At 53.9% G+C, this 17,701-nt stretch overlaps 1 protein-coding gene across 1 annotated transcript in view; it reads left to right on the top strand.

Moving 5' to 3' along the window:
• Positions 1–17,701, top strand: part of dnah2 (dynein, axonemal, heavy chain 2) — a 252,152-nt gene that overhangs the window by 127,129 nt on the left and 107,322 nt on the right. Inside the window, exons 29-36 of the mRNA XM_042327174.1 lie at positions 223–403; positions 4,735–4,873; positions 6,188–6,405; positions 6,939–7,040; positions 7,313–7,438; positions 7,628–7,738; positions 7,955–8,143; positions 17,385–17,488. Coding sequence (XP_042183108.1) covers positions 223–403; positions 4,735–4,873; positions 6,188–6,405; positions 6,939–7,040; positions 7,313–7,438; positions 7,628–7,738; positions 7,955–8,143; positions 17,385–17,488 — 1,170 coding nt within the window. The remainder of the gene's footprint in view (positions 1–222; positions 404–4,734; positions 4,874–6,187; positions 6,406–6,938; positions 7,041–7,312; positions 7,439–7,627; positions 7,739–7,954; positions 8,144–17,384; positions 17,489–17,701) is intronic.

The raw sequence follows: 17,701 nt of genomic DNA, 5'->3' as shown, positions 1-17,701 counted from the left end.
ACGTGATATGTATGCACGTATAGTATGTTTGAATAAACGCAAAATATATATCTCTTTTTTTGTTCTCTGAAAATGTCAAATGCTGCTCTTTTATCTTTGAGAAGGGTTTTAGTCATCGGTCAAACTCTGCTTATTTCAAACGACATGTATTTTAATGGGTCCAGTCATTATAATACGTGTGGACCTTGTTCCATCTGACCCAGTGTCTCCTAAACCCTCCAGGGGTACAGAGGAAGTGTTCCAGACCCTGGAGGACAACCAGGTGACCCTCTCCACCATGAAGGCGTCCAGGTTCGTCAGGGCCTTTGAGAAGGAAGTGGACCACTGGGAACGCTGCCTCTCTCTGGTGCTGGAGGTCACAGAGGTGGTCCTCACTGTCCAGAGGCAGTGGATGTACCTGGAGGTAGACTGCACACACACACACACACACACACACACACACACACACACACACACACACACACACACACACATACACACACACACACACACATACACACACACACACACACTATCATGCACGTATAGAACCCCAATGCTCTCTCTCTCTCTCTCTCTCTCTCTCTCTCTCTCTCTCTCACACGTTATCTTCTATTCTTACACCCTGACAGATCTTGAGTGTACTCAGGGGTCAGGAGCGTAGCAGGGGAACTGTGTAGGCCTTCATTCAAGTTGTATGCTGAGTACAACGTAAAACACATTGAGTACAATGTAAAATGCATTGAGTACAATGTAAAACACATTGAGTACAACATGAAACACATTGAGTACAACATAAAACGCATTGAGTACAATGTAAAACACATTGAGTACAACATGAAACACACTGAGTACAACATGAAACACATTGAGTACAACATGAAACACACTGAGTACAACATGAAACACATTGAGTACAACATGAAACACATTGAGTGCAACGTAAAACACGTTGAGTACAACATGAAACACATTGAGTACTACGTAAAACGCATTGAGTACAATGTAAAACACATTGAGTACAATGTAAAACGCATTGAGTACAATATAAAACACATTGAGTACAACATGAAACACATTGAGTACAACATTAAACACATTGAGTACAATGTAAAACACATCGAGTACAATGTAAAACACATCGAGTACAACATGAAACACATTGAGTACAACGTAAAACGCATTGAGTACAATGTAAAACACATCGAGTACAACATGAAACACATTGAGCACAACATGAAACACATTGAGTACAACGTAAAACACATTGAGTACAATGTAAAACACATTGAATACAACATGAAACACATTGAGTACAACGTAAAACGCATAGAGTACAATGTAAAACACATTGAGTCCAACGTAAAACACATTGAGTACAACGTAAAACACATTGAGTACAACGTAAAACACATTGAGTACAACGTAAAACACATTGAGTACAATGTCTAAACAAGAGTGGTAGAGTGTTTTAGCAACATCTAGTGTCTACTGCCGGGTGTAAAGACACCTGTAGCACGTTTAGATGCAGATTCAACTGGTCTGTTTCCTCTCTTCTCTCTGTTTTGTCTGGTCTGTTTCCTCTCTTCTCTCTGTTTTGTCTGGTCTGTTTCCTCTCTTCTCTCTGTTTTGTCTGGTCTGTTTCCTCTCTTCTCTCTGTTTTGTCTGGTCTGTTTCCTCTCTTCTCTCTGTTTTGTCTGGTCTGTTTCCTCTCTTCTCTCTGTTTTGTCTGGTCTGTTTCCTCTCTTCTCTCTGTTTTGTCTGGTCTGTTTCCTCTCTTCTCTCTGTTTTGTCTCGCTCTTTCTTTCTCTCTTTCTCTCTGTTTTGTCTGGTCTGTTTCCTCTCTTCTCTCTGTTTTGTCTGGTCTGTTTCCTCTCTTCTCTCTGTTTTGTCTGGTCTGTTTCCTCTCTTCTCTCTGTTTTGTCTGGTCTGTTTCCTCTCTTCTCTCTGTTTTGTCTGGTCTGTTTCCTCTCTTCTCTCTGTTTTGTCTGGTCTGTTTCCTCTCTTCTCTCTGTTTTGTCTGGTCTGTTTCCTCTCTTCTCTCTGTCTTGTCTCGCTCTTTCTTTCTCTCTTTCTCTCTGTTTTGTCTGGTCTGTTTCCTCTCTTCTCTCTGTTTTGTCTGGTCTGTTTCCTCTCTTCTCTCTGTTTTGTCTGGTCTGTTTCCTCTCTTCTCTCTGTTTTGTCTGGTCTGTTTCCTCTCTTCTCTCTGTTTTGTCTGGTCTGTTTCCTCTCTTCTCTCTGTTTTGTTTTGTCTCGCTCTTTCTTCTTTCTCTCTGTTTTGTCTGGTCTGTTTCCTCTCTTCTCTCTGTTTTGTCTGGTCTGTTTCCTCTCTTCTCTCTGTTTTGTCTGGTCTGTTTCCTCTCTTCTCTCTGTTTTGTCTGGTCTGTTTCCTCTCTTCTCTCTGTTTTGTCTGGTCTGTTTCCTCTCTTCTCTCTGTTTTGTCTGGTCTGTTTCCTCTCTTCTCTCTGTTTTGTCTGGTCTGTTTCCTCTCTTCTCTCTGTCTTGTCTCGCTCTTTCTTTCTCTCTTTCTCTCTGTTTTGTCTGGTCTGTTTCCTCTCTTCTCTCTGTTTTGTCTGGTCTGTTTCCTCTCTTCTCTCTGTTTTGTCTGGTCTGTTTCCTCTCTTCTCTCTGTTTTGTCTGGTCTGTTTCCTCTCTTCTCTCTGTTTTGTCTGGTCTGTTTCCTCTCTTCTCTCTGTTTTGTCTGGTCTGTTTCCTCTCTTCTCTCTGTTTTGTCTGGTCTGTTTCCTCTCTTCTCTCTGTTTTGTCTCGCTCTTTCTTTCTCTCTTCTCTCTGTTTTGTCTGGTCTGTTTCCTCTCTTCTCTCTGTTTTGTCTCGCTCTTTCTTTCTCTCTTCTCTCTGTTTTGTCTGGTCTGTTTCCTCTCTTCTCTCTGTTTTGTCTGGTCTGTTTCCTCTCTTCTCTCTGTTTTGTCTGGTCTGTTTCCTCTCTTCTCTCTGTTTTGTCTGGTCTGTTTCCTCTCTTCTCTCTGTTTTGTCTCGCTCTTTCTTTCTCTCTTCTCTCTGTTTTGTCTCGCTCTTTCTTTCTCTCTTCTCTCTGTTTTGTCTGGTCTGTTTCCTCTCTTCTCTCTGTTTTGTCTGGTCTGTTTCCTCTCTTCTCTCTGTTTTGTCTGGTCTGTTTCCTCTCTTCTCTCTGTTTTGTCTCGCTCTTTCTTTCTCTCTTTCTCTGTTTTGTCTGGTCTGTTTCCTCTCTTCTCTCTGTTTTGTCTCGCTCTTTCTTTCTCTCTTTCTCTGTTTTGTCTGGTCTGTTTCCTCTCTTCTCTCTGTTTTGTCTGGTCTGTTTCCTCTCTTCTCTCTGTTTTGTCTCGCTCTTTCTTTCTCTCTTTCTCTGTTTTGTCTGGTCTGTTTCCTCTCTTCTCTCTGTTTTGTCTGGTCTGTTTCCTCTCTTCTCTCTGTTTTGTCTCGCTCTTTCTTTCTCTCTTTCTCTGTTTTGTCTGGTCTGTTTCCTCTCTTCTCTCTGTTTTGTCTGGTCTGTTTCCTCTCTTCTCTCTGTTTTGTCTCGCTCTTTCTTTCTCTCTTCTCTCTGTTTTGTCTGGTCTGTTTCCTCTCTTCTCTCTGTTTTGTCTCGCTCTTTCTTTCTCTCTTTCTCTGTTTTGTCTGGTCTGTTTCCTCTCTTCTCTCTGTTTTGTCTGGTCTGTTTCCTCTCTTCTCTCTGTTTTGTCTGGTCTGTTTCCTCTCTTCTCTCTGTTTTGTCTCGCTCTTTCTTTCTCTCTTCTCTCTGTTTTGTCTCGCTCTTTCTTTCTCTCTTTCTCTCTGTTTTGTCTGGTCTGTTTCCTCTCTTCTCTCTGTTTTGTCTCGCTCTTTCTTTCTCTCTTCTCTCTGTTTTGTCTCGCTCTTTCTTTCTCTCTTTCTCTGTTTTGTCTGGTCTGTTTCCTCTCTTCTCTCTGTTTTGTCTGGTCTGTTTCCTCTCTTCTCTCTGTTTTGTCTGGTCTGTTTCCTCTCTTCTCTCTGTTTTGTCTCGCTCTTTCTTTCTCTCTTCTCTCTGTTTTGTCTGGTCTGTTTCCTCTCTTCTCTCTGTTTTGTCTCGCTCTTTCTTTCTCTCTTCTCTCTGTTTTGTCTGGTCTGTTTCCTCTCTTCTCTCTGTTTTGTCTGGTCTGTTTCCTCTCTTCTCTCTGTTTTGTCTCGCTCTTTCTTTCTCTCTTCTCTCTGTTTTGTCTGGTCTGTTTCCTCTCTTCTCTCTGTTTTGTCTGGTCTGTTTCCTCTCTTCTCTCTGTTTTGTCTGGTCTGTTTCCTCTCTTCTCTCTGTTTTGTCTGGTCTGTTTCCTCTCTTCTCTCTGTTTTGTCTGGTCTGTTTCCTCTCTTCTCTCTGTTTTGTCTGGTCTGTTTCCTCTCTTCTCTCTGTTTTGTCTGGTCTGTTTCCTCTCTTCTCTCTGTTTTGTCTCGCTCTTTCTTTCTCTCTTTCTCTGTTTTGTCTGGTCTGTTTCCTCTCTTCTCTCTGTTTTGTCTCGCTCTTTCTTTCTCTCTTCTCTCTGTTTTGTCTGGTCTGTTTCCTCTCTTCTCTCTGTTTTGTCTGGTCTGTTTCCTCTCTTCTCTCTGTTTTGTCTCGCTCTTTCTTTCTCTCTTTCTCTCTGTTTTGTCTGGTCTGTTTCCTCTCTTCTCTCTGTTTTGTCTCGCTCTTTCTTTCTCTCTTCTCTCTGTTTTGTCTCGCTCTCTCTTTCTCTCTCTCTTCCCTCGGCTTTCTCTTATCTGTTTAAAAAAAATCTTTATTCTCTCTCTCTCTTTCATCCCTCTCTTCTCTAGAACATCTTCCTGGGCGAGGACATCCGTAAGCAGCTTCCAAGAGAGTCCACAGAGTTTGATGACATCAACAGCAGCTGGAAGACCATCATGGATCGACTGAACAAGGACAACAACGCCCTGAGGGGAACACACCACCCAGGCACGCACGCACGCACGCACGCACGCACACACACACACACACACACACACATCACCCAGGTACGCACACATGCACACGCACACCACCCAGGTATGCACGCACACACACATGGAAATGTGGGAGGATATTTTGTAACACACCATTGTAAGATTAGGCACAGGATCATCTAATCATGGTCTTCACATTTTGATCATGGATAGTCAATCAATCAAATGTATTTATAAAGCCCTTCTTACATCAGACGATATCTCAAAGTGCTGTACAGAAAACCAGCCTAAAACCCCAAACAGGAAGCAATGCAGGTGTAGAAGCACGGTGGCTAGGAAAAACTCCCTAGAAAGGCCAGAACCTAGGAAGAAACCTCGAGAGGAACCAGGCTCTGAAGGGTTGCCAGTCCTCTTCTGGCTGTGCCGGGTGGAGATTATAACAGAACATGGCCAAGATGTTCAAACGTTCATAGATGACCAGCAGGGTCAAATAATAATAATCACAGTGGTTGTAGAGGGTACAACAGGTCAGCACCTCAGGAGTAAATGTCAGTTGACTTTTCATAGCCGATCATTCAGAGTTAGAGACAGCCGGTGCGGTAGAGAGAGAGTCGAAAACAGCAGGTCTGGGACAGGTAGCACGTCTGGTGAACAGGTCAGGGTTCCATAGCCGCAGGCAGAACAGTTGAAACTGGAGCAGCAGCACGGCCAGGTGGACTGGGGACAGCAAGGAGTCGTCATGTCAGGTAGTCCTGAGGCATGGTCCTAGGGCTCAGGTCCTCAGAGAGAGAGAGAGAGAGAGAGAGTATTTCACACAGGGCCAAACAGGCAGGATATAACCCCACCCACTTTGCCAAAGCACAGCCCCCACACCACTAGAGGGATATCTTCAACCACCAACTTACCATCCTGAGACATTGCCAGAGTATAGCCCACAAAGATCTCCACCACGGCACAACCCAAGGGGGGCGACAACCCAGACAGGAAGATCACGTCAGTGACTCAACCCACTCAAGTGACACACCCCTCCTAGGGACGGCATGAAAGAGCACCAGTAAGCCAGTGACTCAGCCCCTGTAATAGGGTTAGAGGCAGAGAATCCCAGTGGGAAGAGGGGAACCGGCCAGGCAGAGGACAGCAAGGGCGGTTCGTTGCTCCAGAGCCTTTCCGTTCACCTTCACACCCCTGGGCCAGACTACACTCAAAGTCTCATTTGGTGTGCTAGGGCTGGGCTGGAACAAAAAACAAAAACTACACAAACACCGATGGTGTAATCCGAAACAAATGAAAGGCAACTCCGTCATATATCTCTTTCTCCTTCCCCCAGGCCTGCCGGAGAAGCTGTCTGAGATGAACAACAAGCTGGAGGAGATCCAGAAGTCTCTGGACATGTACCTGGAGACCAAGCGCCAAATCTTCCCTCGCTTCTACTTCCTGTCCAACGACGACCTGCTAGAGATCCTGGGCCAGTCACGCCACCCCGAGGCCGTGCAGCCGCACCTCAAGAAGTGCTTCGACAACATCAAGAGCCTTCGCATGGGAAAGGTAGGCATACAGACAACGTCACGTAGGGAGAGGTACACACACACACACACACACACACTATCCAGGTGTCCTTGTCTGACTGTGTGTGTCTGTGTTTCTCCGTTTTAATGAGTACAGTGAAATGCCGTTCTTGCTAGCTCTAACCCCAACAATGCAGCAATCAATAACACTGTAATACTAGAAATAACAAGGTAGAACAAAAATAAACAAGATATATAAACAAGATAAAAAAGAAGGAATAACAAGAACACAATAAAGTAAGTAAGCGTACTGTGTACAGGGTCAGTTCCAGTACCATATTTACAGGGATACTGGATCGATAGAGGTAGATGTGTGTAGGGGTAAGGTGACTAGGCATCAGGATATATGATAAACAAAGTAGCAGCAGTGTATATGATGATTGTGTGTGTGTGTGTGTGTGTGTGTGTGTGTGTGTGTGTGTGTGTGTGTGTGTGTGTGTGTGTGTGTGTGTGTGTGTGTGTGTGTGTGTGTGTGTGTGTGTGTGTGTGTGTGTGTGTGTGTGTGTCGTCCAGGTTGGGATCAGCAGTGCTAAGTCTGAGGCCAGCGGGATGTTCTCAGCGGAGGGAGAGTTTGTGGAGTTCAGTCACCCTGTGCTGCTGGAGGGCCCTGTGGAGGTTCCAACACTCTCACCTGCTACCTGCACACCTCAGTCTATTCTTTGACTGATACTGGCTATTCACTCAGACTTAATAACCAGAAGAGTCAAGCATTTTGATCTTTTTATTGTCTTATACTGGTTGTGTCTGTCAATATGTGTTTTTCTGATGTCTGTCTGTGTGTGTGTGTGTGTGTGTGTGTGTGTGTGTGTGTGTGTGTGTGTGTGTGTGTGTGTGTGTGTGTGTGTGTGTGTGTGTGTGTGTGTGTGTGTGTGTGTGTGTGTGTGCAGGCCTGGCTGTGTGACGTGGAGAGGACCATGCGCTGGACATTGAAGGACTCTCTGAAGAACTGTCGCCTGGCCCTGAAGAAGATGACTGGGAAGAGAGACAAATGGGTCAAAGACTGGCCTGGACAGGTCTCTCTCTCTCTCTCTCTCTCTCTCCTCCATCCCTCACTGTGAATGTCAGTCATTATTGAACACTCTCGCTGTCTGTCTCTGTGCCTTCTGATGCTACAAAATGGACATCACAAAAACAAATGTCCACCTAAAATGGACACCAAAGTTTTGAACTTTGAACTTCATTCCTGTGTCCCTCCCGTCCAGATGCTGATCACAGCCAGTCAGATCCAGTGGACCGCTGACGTCACCAAGTCTCTGATCACCGGCAAGGAGAGGGCCGACAAGTCTGCCCTCAAGTCCTTGAAGAAGAAACAGGTGTGAGAGAGAGAGAGAGAGAGAGAGAGAAAACTGCAGCACTCTGTTATCAATAAGACATTATGAGTGGTGAAACTCTACTGCTCAATGTAGCCTCCAACAGTATGAGTGATGATGAACCGTCCCTCCACCGAGAATTAACCAGGGACCGTATGCACAATTACACTAGTGTCTGTTGGACTCTTTAACCTTTGACCCTTTGTCCCTGCCCGCCAGGTGTCCATGCTGCACCGTTACTCTGACGCAATCCGGGGGAACCTATCTAAGATCCTGCGGCTGAAGATCGTTGCGCTGGTCACCGTGGAGGTGCACGACCGCGACGTCATCGACAAGCTGGCTAAGACGGGCTGCAACGACGTCAATGCCTTCGACTGGCTCTGCCAGCTCCGCCTCTACTGGGAGAAGGTGAGGAGAGGGGGAGGAAAGGAGGAGGTGAGGAGAGGGGGAGGTCAGGAAGAGGTGATGAGAGGGGGAGGAAAGGAAGAGGTGAGGAGAGAGGGGGAGGAAAGGAAGAGGTGAGGAGAAGGGGAGGTCAGGAAGAGGTGAGGAGAGGGGGAGGAAAGGAAGAGGTGAGGAGAGGGGGAGGTCAGGGAGAGGTGAGGAGAGGGGGAGGTCAGGAAGAGGTGAGGAGAGGGGGGGAGGTGAGGAGAGGAGAGGGGGAGGAAAGGAAGGGGTGAGGAGAGGGGGAGGAAAGGAAGGGGTGAGGAGAGGGAGGAAAGGAGGGGGGAGGAAAGGAGGAGGTGAGGAGAGGGGGGAGGAAAGGAAGGGGTGAGGAGAGGGGGAGGTCAGGAAGAGGGGGAGGAAAGGAGGAGGTGGGGAGAGGGGGAGGAAAGGAGGAGGTGAGGAGAGGTTGAGGAGGTGAGGAGAGTGGGAGGTCAGGAAGAGGGGGAGGAAAAGAGGAGGTGAGAGGGGGGGATGTCAGGAAGAGGTGAGGAGAGGGGGAGGTGAGGAGAGTGGGAGGTCAGGAAGAGGGGGAGGAAAGGAGGAGGTGAGGAGAGGGGGAGGAAAGGAAGAGGTGAGGAGAGGGGAGGAAAGGAGGGGGTGAGGAGAGGGGGAGGAAAGGAGGAGGTGAGGAGAGGGGGAGGAAAGGAAGGGGTGAGGAGAGGGGGAGGAAAGGAGGAGGTGAGGAGAGGGGGAGGTCAGGAAGAGGTAAGGAGAGGGGGGAGGAGGTGAGGAGAGGGGGAGGTCAGGAAGAGGTGAGGAGAGGGGGAGGAAAGGAGAGGGGGAGGTCAGGAAGAGGTGAGGAGAGGGGGAGGTCAGGAGGAGGTGAGGAGAGGGGGGAGGAAAGGAGGAGGTGAGGAGAGGGGGGAGGTCAGGAAGAGGTGAGGAGAGGGGGGGGAGGAAAGGAAGAGGTGAGGAGAGGGGGAGGAAAGGTAGAGGTGAGGAGAAGGAGGTCAGGAAGAGGTGAGGAGAGGGGGAGGAAAGGAAGAGGTGAGGAGAGGGGGAGGTCAGGGAGAGGTGAGGAGAGGGGGAGGTCAGGAAGAGGTGAGGAGGGGGGAGGTGAGGAGAGGGGGAGGAAAGGAAGGGGTGAGGAGAGGGGGTGGAAAGGAAGGGGTGAGGAGAGGGGAGGAAAGGAGGAGGTGAGGAGAGGGGGAGGAAAGGAAGGGGTGAGGAGAGGGGGAGGAAAGGAGGAGGTGGGGAGAGGGGGAGGAAAGGAGGAGGTGAGGAGTGGTTGAGGAGGTGAGGAGAGTGGGAGGTCAGGAAGAGGGGGAGGAAAAGAGGAGGTGAGAGGGGGATGTCAGGAAGAGGTGAGGAGAGGGGGAGGTGAGGAGAGGGGAGGTCAGGAAGAGGGGGAGGAAAGGAGGAGGTGAGGAGAGGGGGAGGAAAGGAAGAGGTGAGGAGAGGGGGAAAGGAGGGGGTGAGGAGAGGGGGAGGGAAGGAGGAGGTGAGGAGAGGGGGAGGTCAGGAAGAGGGGGAGGAAAGGAGGAGGTGAGGAGAGTGGGAGGTCAGGAAGAGGGGGAGGAAAGGAGGAGGTGAGGAGAGGGGGGAGGTCGGGAAGAGTTGAGGAGAGGGGGAGGAAAGGAGGAGGTGAGGAGAGTAGGAGACAGGAAGATGGGGAGGAAAGGAGGAGGTGAGGAGAGGGGGAGGTCGTGAAGAGGTGAGGCGAGGGGGAGGAAAGGAGGAGGTGAGGAGAGGGGAGGTCAGGAAGAGGTGAGGAGAGGGGGAGGAAAGGAAGAGGTGAGGAGAGGGGGAGGAAAGGAAGAGGTGAGGAGAGGGGGAGGAAAGGAGGAGGTGAGGAGAGGGGGAGGTCAGGAAGAGGTGAGGAGAGGGGGAGGAAAGGAAGAGGTGAGGAGAAGGGGAGGTCAGGAAGAGGTGAGGAGAGGGGGAGGAAAGGAAGATGTGAGGAGAGGGGGAGGTCAGGGAGAGGGGGAGGTCAGGAAGAGGTGAGGAGAGGGGGAGGTGGAGAGGGGGAGGAACGGAAGGGGTGAGGGAGAGGGGTGGAAAGGAAGGGGTGAGGAGAGGGGAGGAAAGGAGGGGGGAGGAAAGGAGGAGGTGAGGAGAGGGGGAGGAAAGGAAGGGGTGAGGAGAGGGGGAGGAAAGGAAGGGGTGAGGAGAGGGGAGGTCAGGAAGAGGGGGAGGAAAGGAGGAGGTGGGGAGAGGGGGAGGAAAGGAGGAGGTGAGGAGAGGTTGAGGAGGTGAGGAGAGTGGGAGGTCAGGAAGAGGGGGAGGAAAAGAGGAGGTGAGAGGGGGATGTCAGGAAGAGGTGAGGAGAGGGGGAGGTGAGGAGAGGGGAGGTCAGGAAGAGGGGGAGGAAAGGAGGAGGTGAGGAGAGGGGGAGGAAAGGAAGAGGTGAGGAGAGGGGAGGAAAGGAGGGGGTGAGGAGAGGGGGGAGGAAAGGAGGAGGTGAGGAGAGGGGGAGGAAAGGAAGGGGTGAGGAGAGGGGGAGGAAAGGAGGAGGTGAGGAGAGGGGGAGGTCAGGAAGAGGTAAGGAGAGAGGGGGAGGAGGTGAGGAGAGGGGGAGGTCAGGAAGAGGTGAGGAGAGGGGGAGGAAAGGAGAGGGGGAGGTCAGGAAGAGGTGAGGAGAGGGGGAGGTCAGGAGGAGGTGAGGAGAGGGGGAGGAAAGGAGGAGGTGAGGAGAGGGGGAGGTCAGGAAGAGGTGAGGAGAGGGGGAGGAAAGGAAGAGGTGAGGAGAGGGGGAGGAAAGGTAGAGGTGAGGAGAAGGGGAGGTCAGGAAGAGGTGAGGAGAGGGGGAGGAAAGGAAGAGGTGAGGAGAGGGGGAGGTCAGGGAGAGGTGAGGAGAGGGGGAGGTCAGGAAGAGGTGAGGAGGGGGGAGGTGGAGGAGAGGGGGAGGAAAGGAAGGGGTGAGGAGAGGGGGTGGAAAGGAAGGGGTGAGGAGAGGGGAGGAAAGGAGGAGGTGAGGAGAGGGGGAGGAAAGGAAGGGGTGAGGAGAGGGGGAGGAAAGGAGGAGGTGGGGAGAGGGGGAGGAAAGGAGGAGGTGAGGAGTGGTTGAGGAGGTGAGGAGAGTGGGAGGTCAGGAAGAGGGGGAGGAAAAGAGGAGGTGAGAGGGGGATGTCAGGAAGAGGTGAGGAGAGGGGGAGGTGAGGAGAGTGGAGGTCAGGAAGAGGGGGAGGAAAGGAGGAGGTGAGGAGAGGGGGAGGAAAGGAAGAGGTGAGGAGAGGGGAGGAAAGGAGGGGGTGAGGAGAGGGGGAGGGAAGGAGGAGGTGAGGAGAGGGGGAGGTCAGGAAGAGGGGGAGGAAAGGAGGAGGTGAGGAGAGTGGGAGGTCAGGAAGAGGGGGAGGAAAGGAGGAGGTGAGGAGAGGGGGAGGTCGGGAAGAGTTGAGGAGAGGGGGAGGAAAGGAGGAGGTGAGGAGAGTAGGAGACAGGAAGATGGGGGAGGAAAGGAGGAGGTGAGGAGAGGGGGAGGTCGTGAAGAGGTGAGGCGAGGGGGAGGAAAGGAGGAGGTGAGGAGAGTGGGAGGTCAGGAAGAGGTGAGGAGAGGGGGAGGAAAGGAAGAGGTGAGGAGAGGGGGAGGAAAGGAAGAGGTGAGGAGAGGGGGAGGAAAGGAGGAGGTGAGGAGAGGGGGAGGTCAGGAAGAGGTGAGGAGAGGGGGAGGAAAGGAAGAGGTGAGGAGAAGGGGAGGTCAGGAAGAGGTGAGGAGAGGGGGAGGAAAGGAAGATGTGAGGAGAGGGGGAGGTCAGGGAGAGGGGGAGGTCAGGAAGAGGTGAGGAGAGGGGGAGGTGAGAGAGGGGGAGGAAACGGAAGGGGTGAGGAGGGGGGTGGAAAGGAAGGGGTGAGGAGAGGGGAGGAAAGGAGGGGGAGGAAAGGAGGAGGTGAGGAGAGGGGGAGGAAAGGAAGGGGTGAGGAGAGGGGGAGGTCAGGAAGAGGGGAGGAAAGGAGGAGGTGGGGAGAGGGGGAGGAAAGGAGGAGGTGAGGAGAGGTTGAGGAGGTGAGGAGAGTGGGAGGTCAGGAAGAGGGGGAGGAAAAGAGGAGGTGAGAGGGGGATGTCAGGAAGAGGTGAGGAGAGGGGGAGGTGAGGAGAGTGGGAGGTCGGGAAGAGGGGGAGGAAAGGAGGAGGTGAGGAGGGGAGGAAAGGGGGTGAGAGGAGGGGGAGGAAAGGAGGAGGTGAGGAGAGGGGGAGGTCAGGAAGAGGTGGGGAGAGGGGGAGGAAAGGAGGAGGTGAGGAGAGTGGGAGGTCAGGAAGAGGGGGAGGAAAGGAGGAGGTGAGGAGAGGGGGAGGTCGGGAAGAGGTGAGGAGAGGGGGGAGGAAAGGAGGAGGTGAGGAGAGAGTGGGAGACAGGAAGATGGGGGAGGAAAGGAGGAGGTGAGGAGAGGGGGAGGTCGTGAAGAGGTGAGGCGAGGGGGAGGAAAGGAGGAGGTGAGGAGAGTGGGAGGTCAGGAAGAGGGGGAGGAAAGGAGGTGAGGAGAGGGGAGGAGAGGGGGAGGTGAGGAGAGGGGGAGGAAATGAAGAGGTGAGGAGAGGGGGAGGTCAGGAGGAGGTGAGGAGAGGGGGAGGTCAGGAAGAGGTGAGTAGAGAGGGAGATCAGGAAGAGGTGAGGAGAGGGGGGAGAGTCAGGAAGAGGTGAGAAGAGGGGGAGGTCAGGAAGAGGTGAGGAGAGGGGGAGGAAAGGAAGAGGTGGGGAGAAGGGGAGGAAAGGAGAAGGTGAGGAGAGGGGGAGGAAAGGAAGAGGTGAGGAGAAGGGGAGGTCAGGAAGAGGGGGAGGAAAGGAGGAGGTGGGGAGAGGGGGAGGAAAGGAGGAGAGGTGAGGAGGGAGGAGGGAAGGAGGAGGTGGAGGAGAGGGGGAGGAAAGGAGGGGGTGTGGAGAGGGGGAGGAAAGGAAGAGGTGGGGAGACGGGGTGGTCAGGAAGAGGTGAGAAGAGGGGGAGGTCAGGAAGAGGTGAGAAGAGGGGGAGGTCAGGAAGAGGTGAGGAGAGGGGGAGGAAAGGAAGAGGTGAGGAGAAGGGGAGGTCAGGAAGAGGGGGAGGAAAGGAGGAGGTGGGGAGAGGGGGAGGAAAGGAGGAGGTGAGGAGAGGGGAGGTCAGGAAGAGGTGAGGAGAGGGGTGAGGTCAGGAAGAGGTGAGGAGGTGGAGAGGAGGGAGGTCAGGAAGAGGGGGAGGAAAGGAAGAGGTGAGGAGAGGGGGAGGTGAGGAGAGGGGGAGGTGAGGAGAGGGGGAGGAAAGGAGGAGGTGAGGAGAGGGGGAGGAAAGGAAGGGGTGAGGAGAGGGGGAGGTCAGGAAGAGGTGAGGAGAGGGGGAGGAAAGGAAGAGGTGAGGAGAAGGGGAGGTCAGGAAGAGGGGGAGGAAAGGAGGAGGTTGGGAGAGGGGGAGGAAAGGAGGAGGTGAGGAGAGGGGGAGGTCAGGAAGAGGTGAGGAGAGGTTGAGGAGGTGAGGAGAGGGAGGAGGTGAGAGGGGGATGTCAGGAAGAGGTGAGGAGAGAGGGGGAGGTGGAGGAGAGTGGAGGTCAGGAAGAGGGGGAGGAAAGGAAGAGGTGAGGAGAGGGGGAGGAGGTGAGGAGAGGGGAGGAAAGGAGGGGGTGAGGAGAGGGGGAGGAAAGGAGGAGGTGGAGGAGAGGTTGAGGAGGTGAGGAGAGTGGGAGGAGGTGAGAGGGGGATGTCAGGAAGAGGTGAGGAGAGGGGGAGGTGAGGAGAGAGGGAGGTCAGGGAAGAGGGGAGGAAAGGAAGAGGTGAGGAGAGGGGGAGGAGGTGAGGAGAGGGGAGGAAAGGAGGGGGTGAGGAGAGGGGGGGAAAGGAGGAGGTGAGGAGAGGGGGAGGAAAGGAAGGGGTGAGGAGAGGAGAGGGGGGAGGTGGAGGAGAGGGGGAGGAAAGGAAGAGGTGAGGAGAGGGGGAGGAAAGGAGGAGGTGAGGAGAGGGGAGGTCAGGAAGAGGGAGAGGAAAGGAGGAGGTGAGGAGAGGGAGGTCGGGAAGAGGTGAGGAGAGGGGGAGGAAAGGAGGAGGTGAGGAGAGGGGGAGGAAATGAAGAGGTGAGGAGAGGGGGAGGTCAGGAAGGAGGTGGGGAGAGGGGGAGGTCAGGTAGAGGTGAGGAGAAGGGGAGGAAAGGAGGAGGTCAGGAAGAGGTGAGGGAGTGGGGAGGTCAGGAAGAGGGGAGGAAAGGAAGAGGTGAGGTGAGGGGGAGGAAAGGAGGAGGAGAGGGGGGTGAGGAGAGGGGGAGGTAAGGAGGGGGGAGGAGAAGGGGAGGAAAGGAAGAGGTGAGGAGAGGGTCAGGAAAGGAAGAGGTGAGGAGAGGGGAGGAAATGAAGAGGTGATGAGAGGGGGAGGTCAGGAGGAGGTGAGGAGAGGGGAGGTCAGGAAGAGGGGGAGGAAAGGAGGAGGTGAGGAGAGGGGGAGGAAAGGAAGAGGAGGAGAGGGGGAGGAAATGAAGAGGTGATGAGAGGGGAGGTCAGGAGGAGGTGAGGAGAGGGGGAGGTCAGGAAGAGGTGAGGAGAGGGGGAGGAAAGGAGGAGGTGAGGGGAGGGGGTGAGGAGAGGGGAGGAAAGGAGGGGGTGAGGAAATGAGGAGGTGAGGAGAGGATCAGGAAAAGAAGAGGTGAGGAGAGGGGGAGGAAAGGAGGTGAGGAGAGGGGGAGATCAGGAAGAGGTGAGGAGAGGGGGAGGAAAGGAAGGGGTGAGGAGAGGGGGAGGAAAGGAGGAGGTGAAGAGAGGGGGAGGTCAGGAACAGGTGGGGAGAGGGGGAGAAAGGAGAAGGTGAGGAGAGGGGAGGTCAGGAAGAGAGGGAGGAAAGGAGGAGGTGAGGAGAGGGGGAGGAAAGGAGGAGGTGAGGAGAGGGAGGTCAGGAAGAGGGGAAGGAAAGGAGGAGGTGAGGAGAGGGGGAGGAAAAGAAGAGGTGAGGAGAGGGGGAGGAAACGAAGAGGTGAGGAGAGGGGGAGGTCAGGAAGAGGTGAGGAGAGGGGGAGGAAAGGAAGAGGTGAGGAGAGGGGGAGGAAAGGAAGAGGTGGGGAGAGGGGGAGGAAATTAAGAGGTGATGAGAGGGGGAGGTCAGGAGGAGGTGAGGAGAGGGGAGGTCAGGAAGAGGTGAGGAGAGGGGGAGGAAAGGAGGAGGTGAGGGGAGGGGGAGGAAAGGAGGGGTGAGGAGAGGGGGAGGAAATGAGGAGGTGAGGAGAGGGTCAGGAAAGGAAGAGGTGAGGAGAGGGGGAGGAAAGGAGGTGAGGAGAGGGGGAGATCAGGAAGAGGTGAGGAGAGGGGGAGATCAGGAAGAGGTGAGGAGAGGGGGGAGGAAAGGAAGGGGTGAGGAGAGGGGGAGGAAAGGAGGAGGTGAGGAGAGAGGGAGGTCAGGAAGAGGGGAAGGAAAGGAGGAGGTGAGGAGAGAGGGGGAGGAAAAGAAGAGGAGAGGAGAGGGGGAGGAAACGAAGAGGTGAGGAGAGGGGAGGTCAGGAAGAGGTGAGGAGAGGGGGAGGAAAGGAAGAGGTGAGGAGAGGGGGAGGAAAGGAAGAGGTGGGGAGAGGGGGAGGAACGGAGGAGGTGAGGAGAGGGGGAGGTCAGGAAGAGGTGAGGAGAGGGGGAGGTCAGGAAGCGGTGAGGAGAGGGGGAGGAAAGGAGGAGGTGAGGAGAGAGGGAGGAAAGGAAGAGGTGGGGAGAGGGGGAGGAACGGAGGAGGTGAGGAGAGGTGGAGGTCAGGAAGAGGTGAGGAGAGGGGGAGGTCAGGAAGCAGTGAGGAGAGGGGGAGGAAAGGAGGAGGTGAGGAGAGAGGGAGGGAAGGAGGAGGTGAGGAGAGGGGGAGGAAAGGAAGAGGTGGGGAGAGGGGGAGGTCAGGAAGAGGTGAGGAGAAAGGAGGAAAGGAGGAGGTGAGGAGAGGGGGAGGTCAGGAAGAGGTGAGGAGAGGGGGAGGTGAGGAGAGGGGGAGGAGGTGAGGAGAGGGGAGGTCAGGAAGAGGGGGAGGAAAGGAAGAGGTGAGGAGAGGGGGAGGAAAGGAGGAGGTGAGGAGAGGGGGGGAGGTGAGGAGAAGGGGAGGAAAGGAGCAGGTGAGGAGAGGGGGGGAAAGGAAGGGGTGAGGAGAGGGGAGGTCAGGAAGAGGTGAGGAGAAGGGGAGGTCAGGAAGAGGGGGAGGAAAGGAGGAGGTGGGGAGAGGGGGAGGAAAGGAGGAGGTGAGGAGAGGGGGAGGTCAGGAAGAGGTGAGGAGAGGGGGAGATCAGGAAGAGATGAGGAGAGTGGGAGGTCAGGAAGCGGTGAGGAGAGGGGGAGAAAAGGAGGAGGTGAGGAGAGTGTGAGGTCAGGAAGAGGTGAGGAGAGGGGGAGGGAATGAAGAGGTGAGGAGACGGGGAGGAAAGGAGGGGGTGATGAGAGGGTGAGGAAAGGAAGAGGTGAGGAGAGGGGAGGGAAGGAGGAGGTGAGGAGAGGGGGAGGGAAGGAAGAGGTGAGGAGAGGGGGAGGAAAGGAGGAGGTGAAGAGAGGGGGAGGTCAGGAAGAGGTGGGGAGAGGGGGAGGAAAGGAGGAGGTGAGGAGAGTGTGAGGTCAGGAAGAGGAGGAAAGGAGGAGGTGAGAGGGGGATGTCAGGAAGAGGTGAGGAAAGGAGGAGATGAGGAGAGTGGGAGGTCAGGAAGTGGTGAGAAGAGGGGGAGGTCAGTAAGAGGTGAGGAGAGGGGGAGGAGGTGAGGAGAGTGGGAGGTCTGGAAGATGGGGAGGAAAGGAGGAGGTGAGAGGGGGATGTCAGGAAGAGGTGAGGAGAGGGGAGGGGAGGAGAGTGGGAGGTCAGGAAGAGGGGGAGGAAAGGAGGAGGTGAGGAGAGGGGGAGGAAAGGAAGGGGTGAGGAGAGGGGGAGGAAAGGAGGAGGTGAGGAGAGGGGGAGGAAAGGAGGAGGTGAGGAGAGGGGGAGGAAAGGAAGAGGTGAGGAGAGGGGGAGGAAAGGAGGAGGTGAGGAGAGTGGGAGGTCAGGAAGAGGGGGAGGAAAGGAGGAGGTGAGGAGAGGGGGAGGTCAGGAAGAGGTGAGGAGAGGGGGAGGTCAGGAAGAGGTGAGGAGAGGGGGAGGAAAGGAAGAGGTGAGGAGAAGGGGGAGGTCAGGAAGAGGTGAGGAGATGTAAGGAGGAGGTTAGGATAGGGGGAGGAGAGGAGTAAGGGGCCTTCGACTGTCTCTGCCAGCTCCTCTACTGGGGGACGGTAGAGGGGTGAGAGGAGGTAGAACACAAAGCAGGAAGAGGGATGGAAGTGAAGAGGTAGATCACATTTCATTCTAAAAAAAATGTTTCTCTCTGTTCATAGGAAGTGGATGACTGTATCATCAGGCAGACCAACACACACTTCCAGTACAGCTATGAGTACCTGGGTAACTCTGGACGACTGGTCATCACCCCACTCACTGACAGGTAAACACTAGCATCAACCCAGGACAGATGTGGCCACATCTCGGAGTTCACACTAGCTATTCCCTGTGTCAGTGGTTTTCATCCTCTCCTCGGGGACGATTCACAATTCTGCTGCAGCCTTGAACTATCTCCCCTGATTTCCCCTAATTAAATCAAATTTGATTTGTCACATCTGCTGAATACAGCAGGTGTAGACCTCACTGTGAAATGCTT

The sequence above is a fragment of the Oncorhynchus tshawytscha genome, linkage group LG09 (genome assembly GCF_018296145.1).
Source record: "Oncorhynchus tshawytscha isolate Ot180627B linkage group LG09, Otsh_v2.0, whole genome shotgun sequence".
Classification (NCBI taxonomy): domain Eukaryota; kingdom Metazoa; phylum Chordata; class Actinopteri; order Salmoniformes; family Salmonidae; genus Oncorhynchus; species Oncorhynchus tshawytscha.
This window is presented reverse-complemented; position numbering and strand designations above follow the sequence as displayed.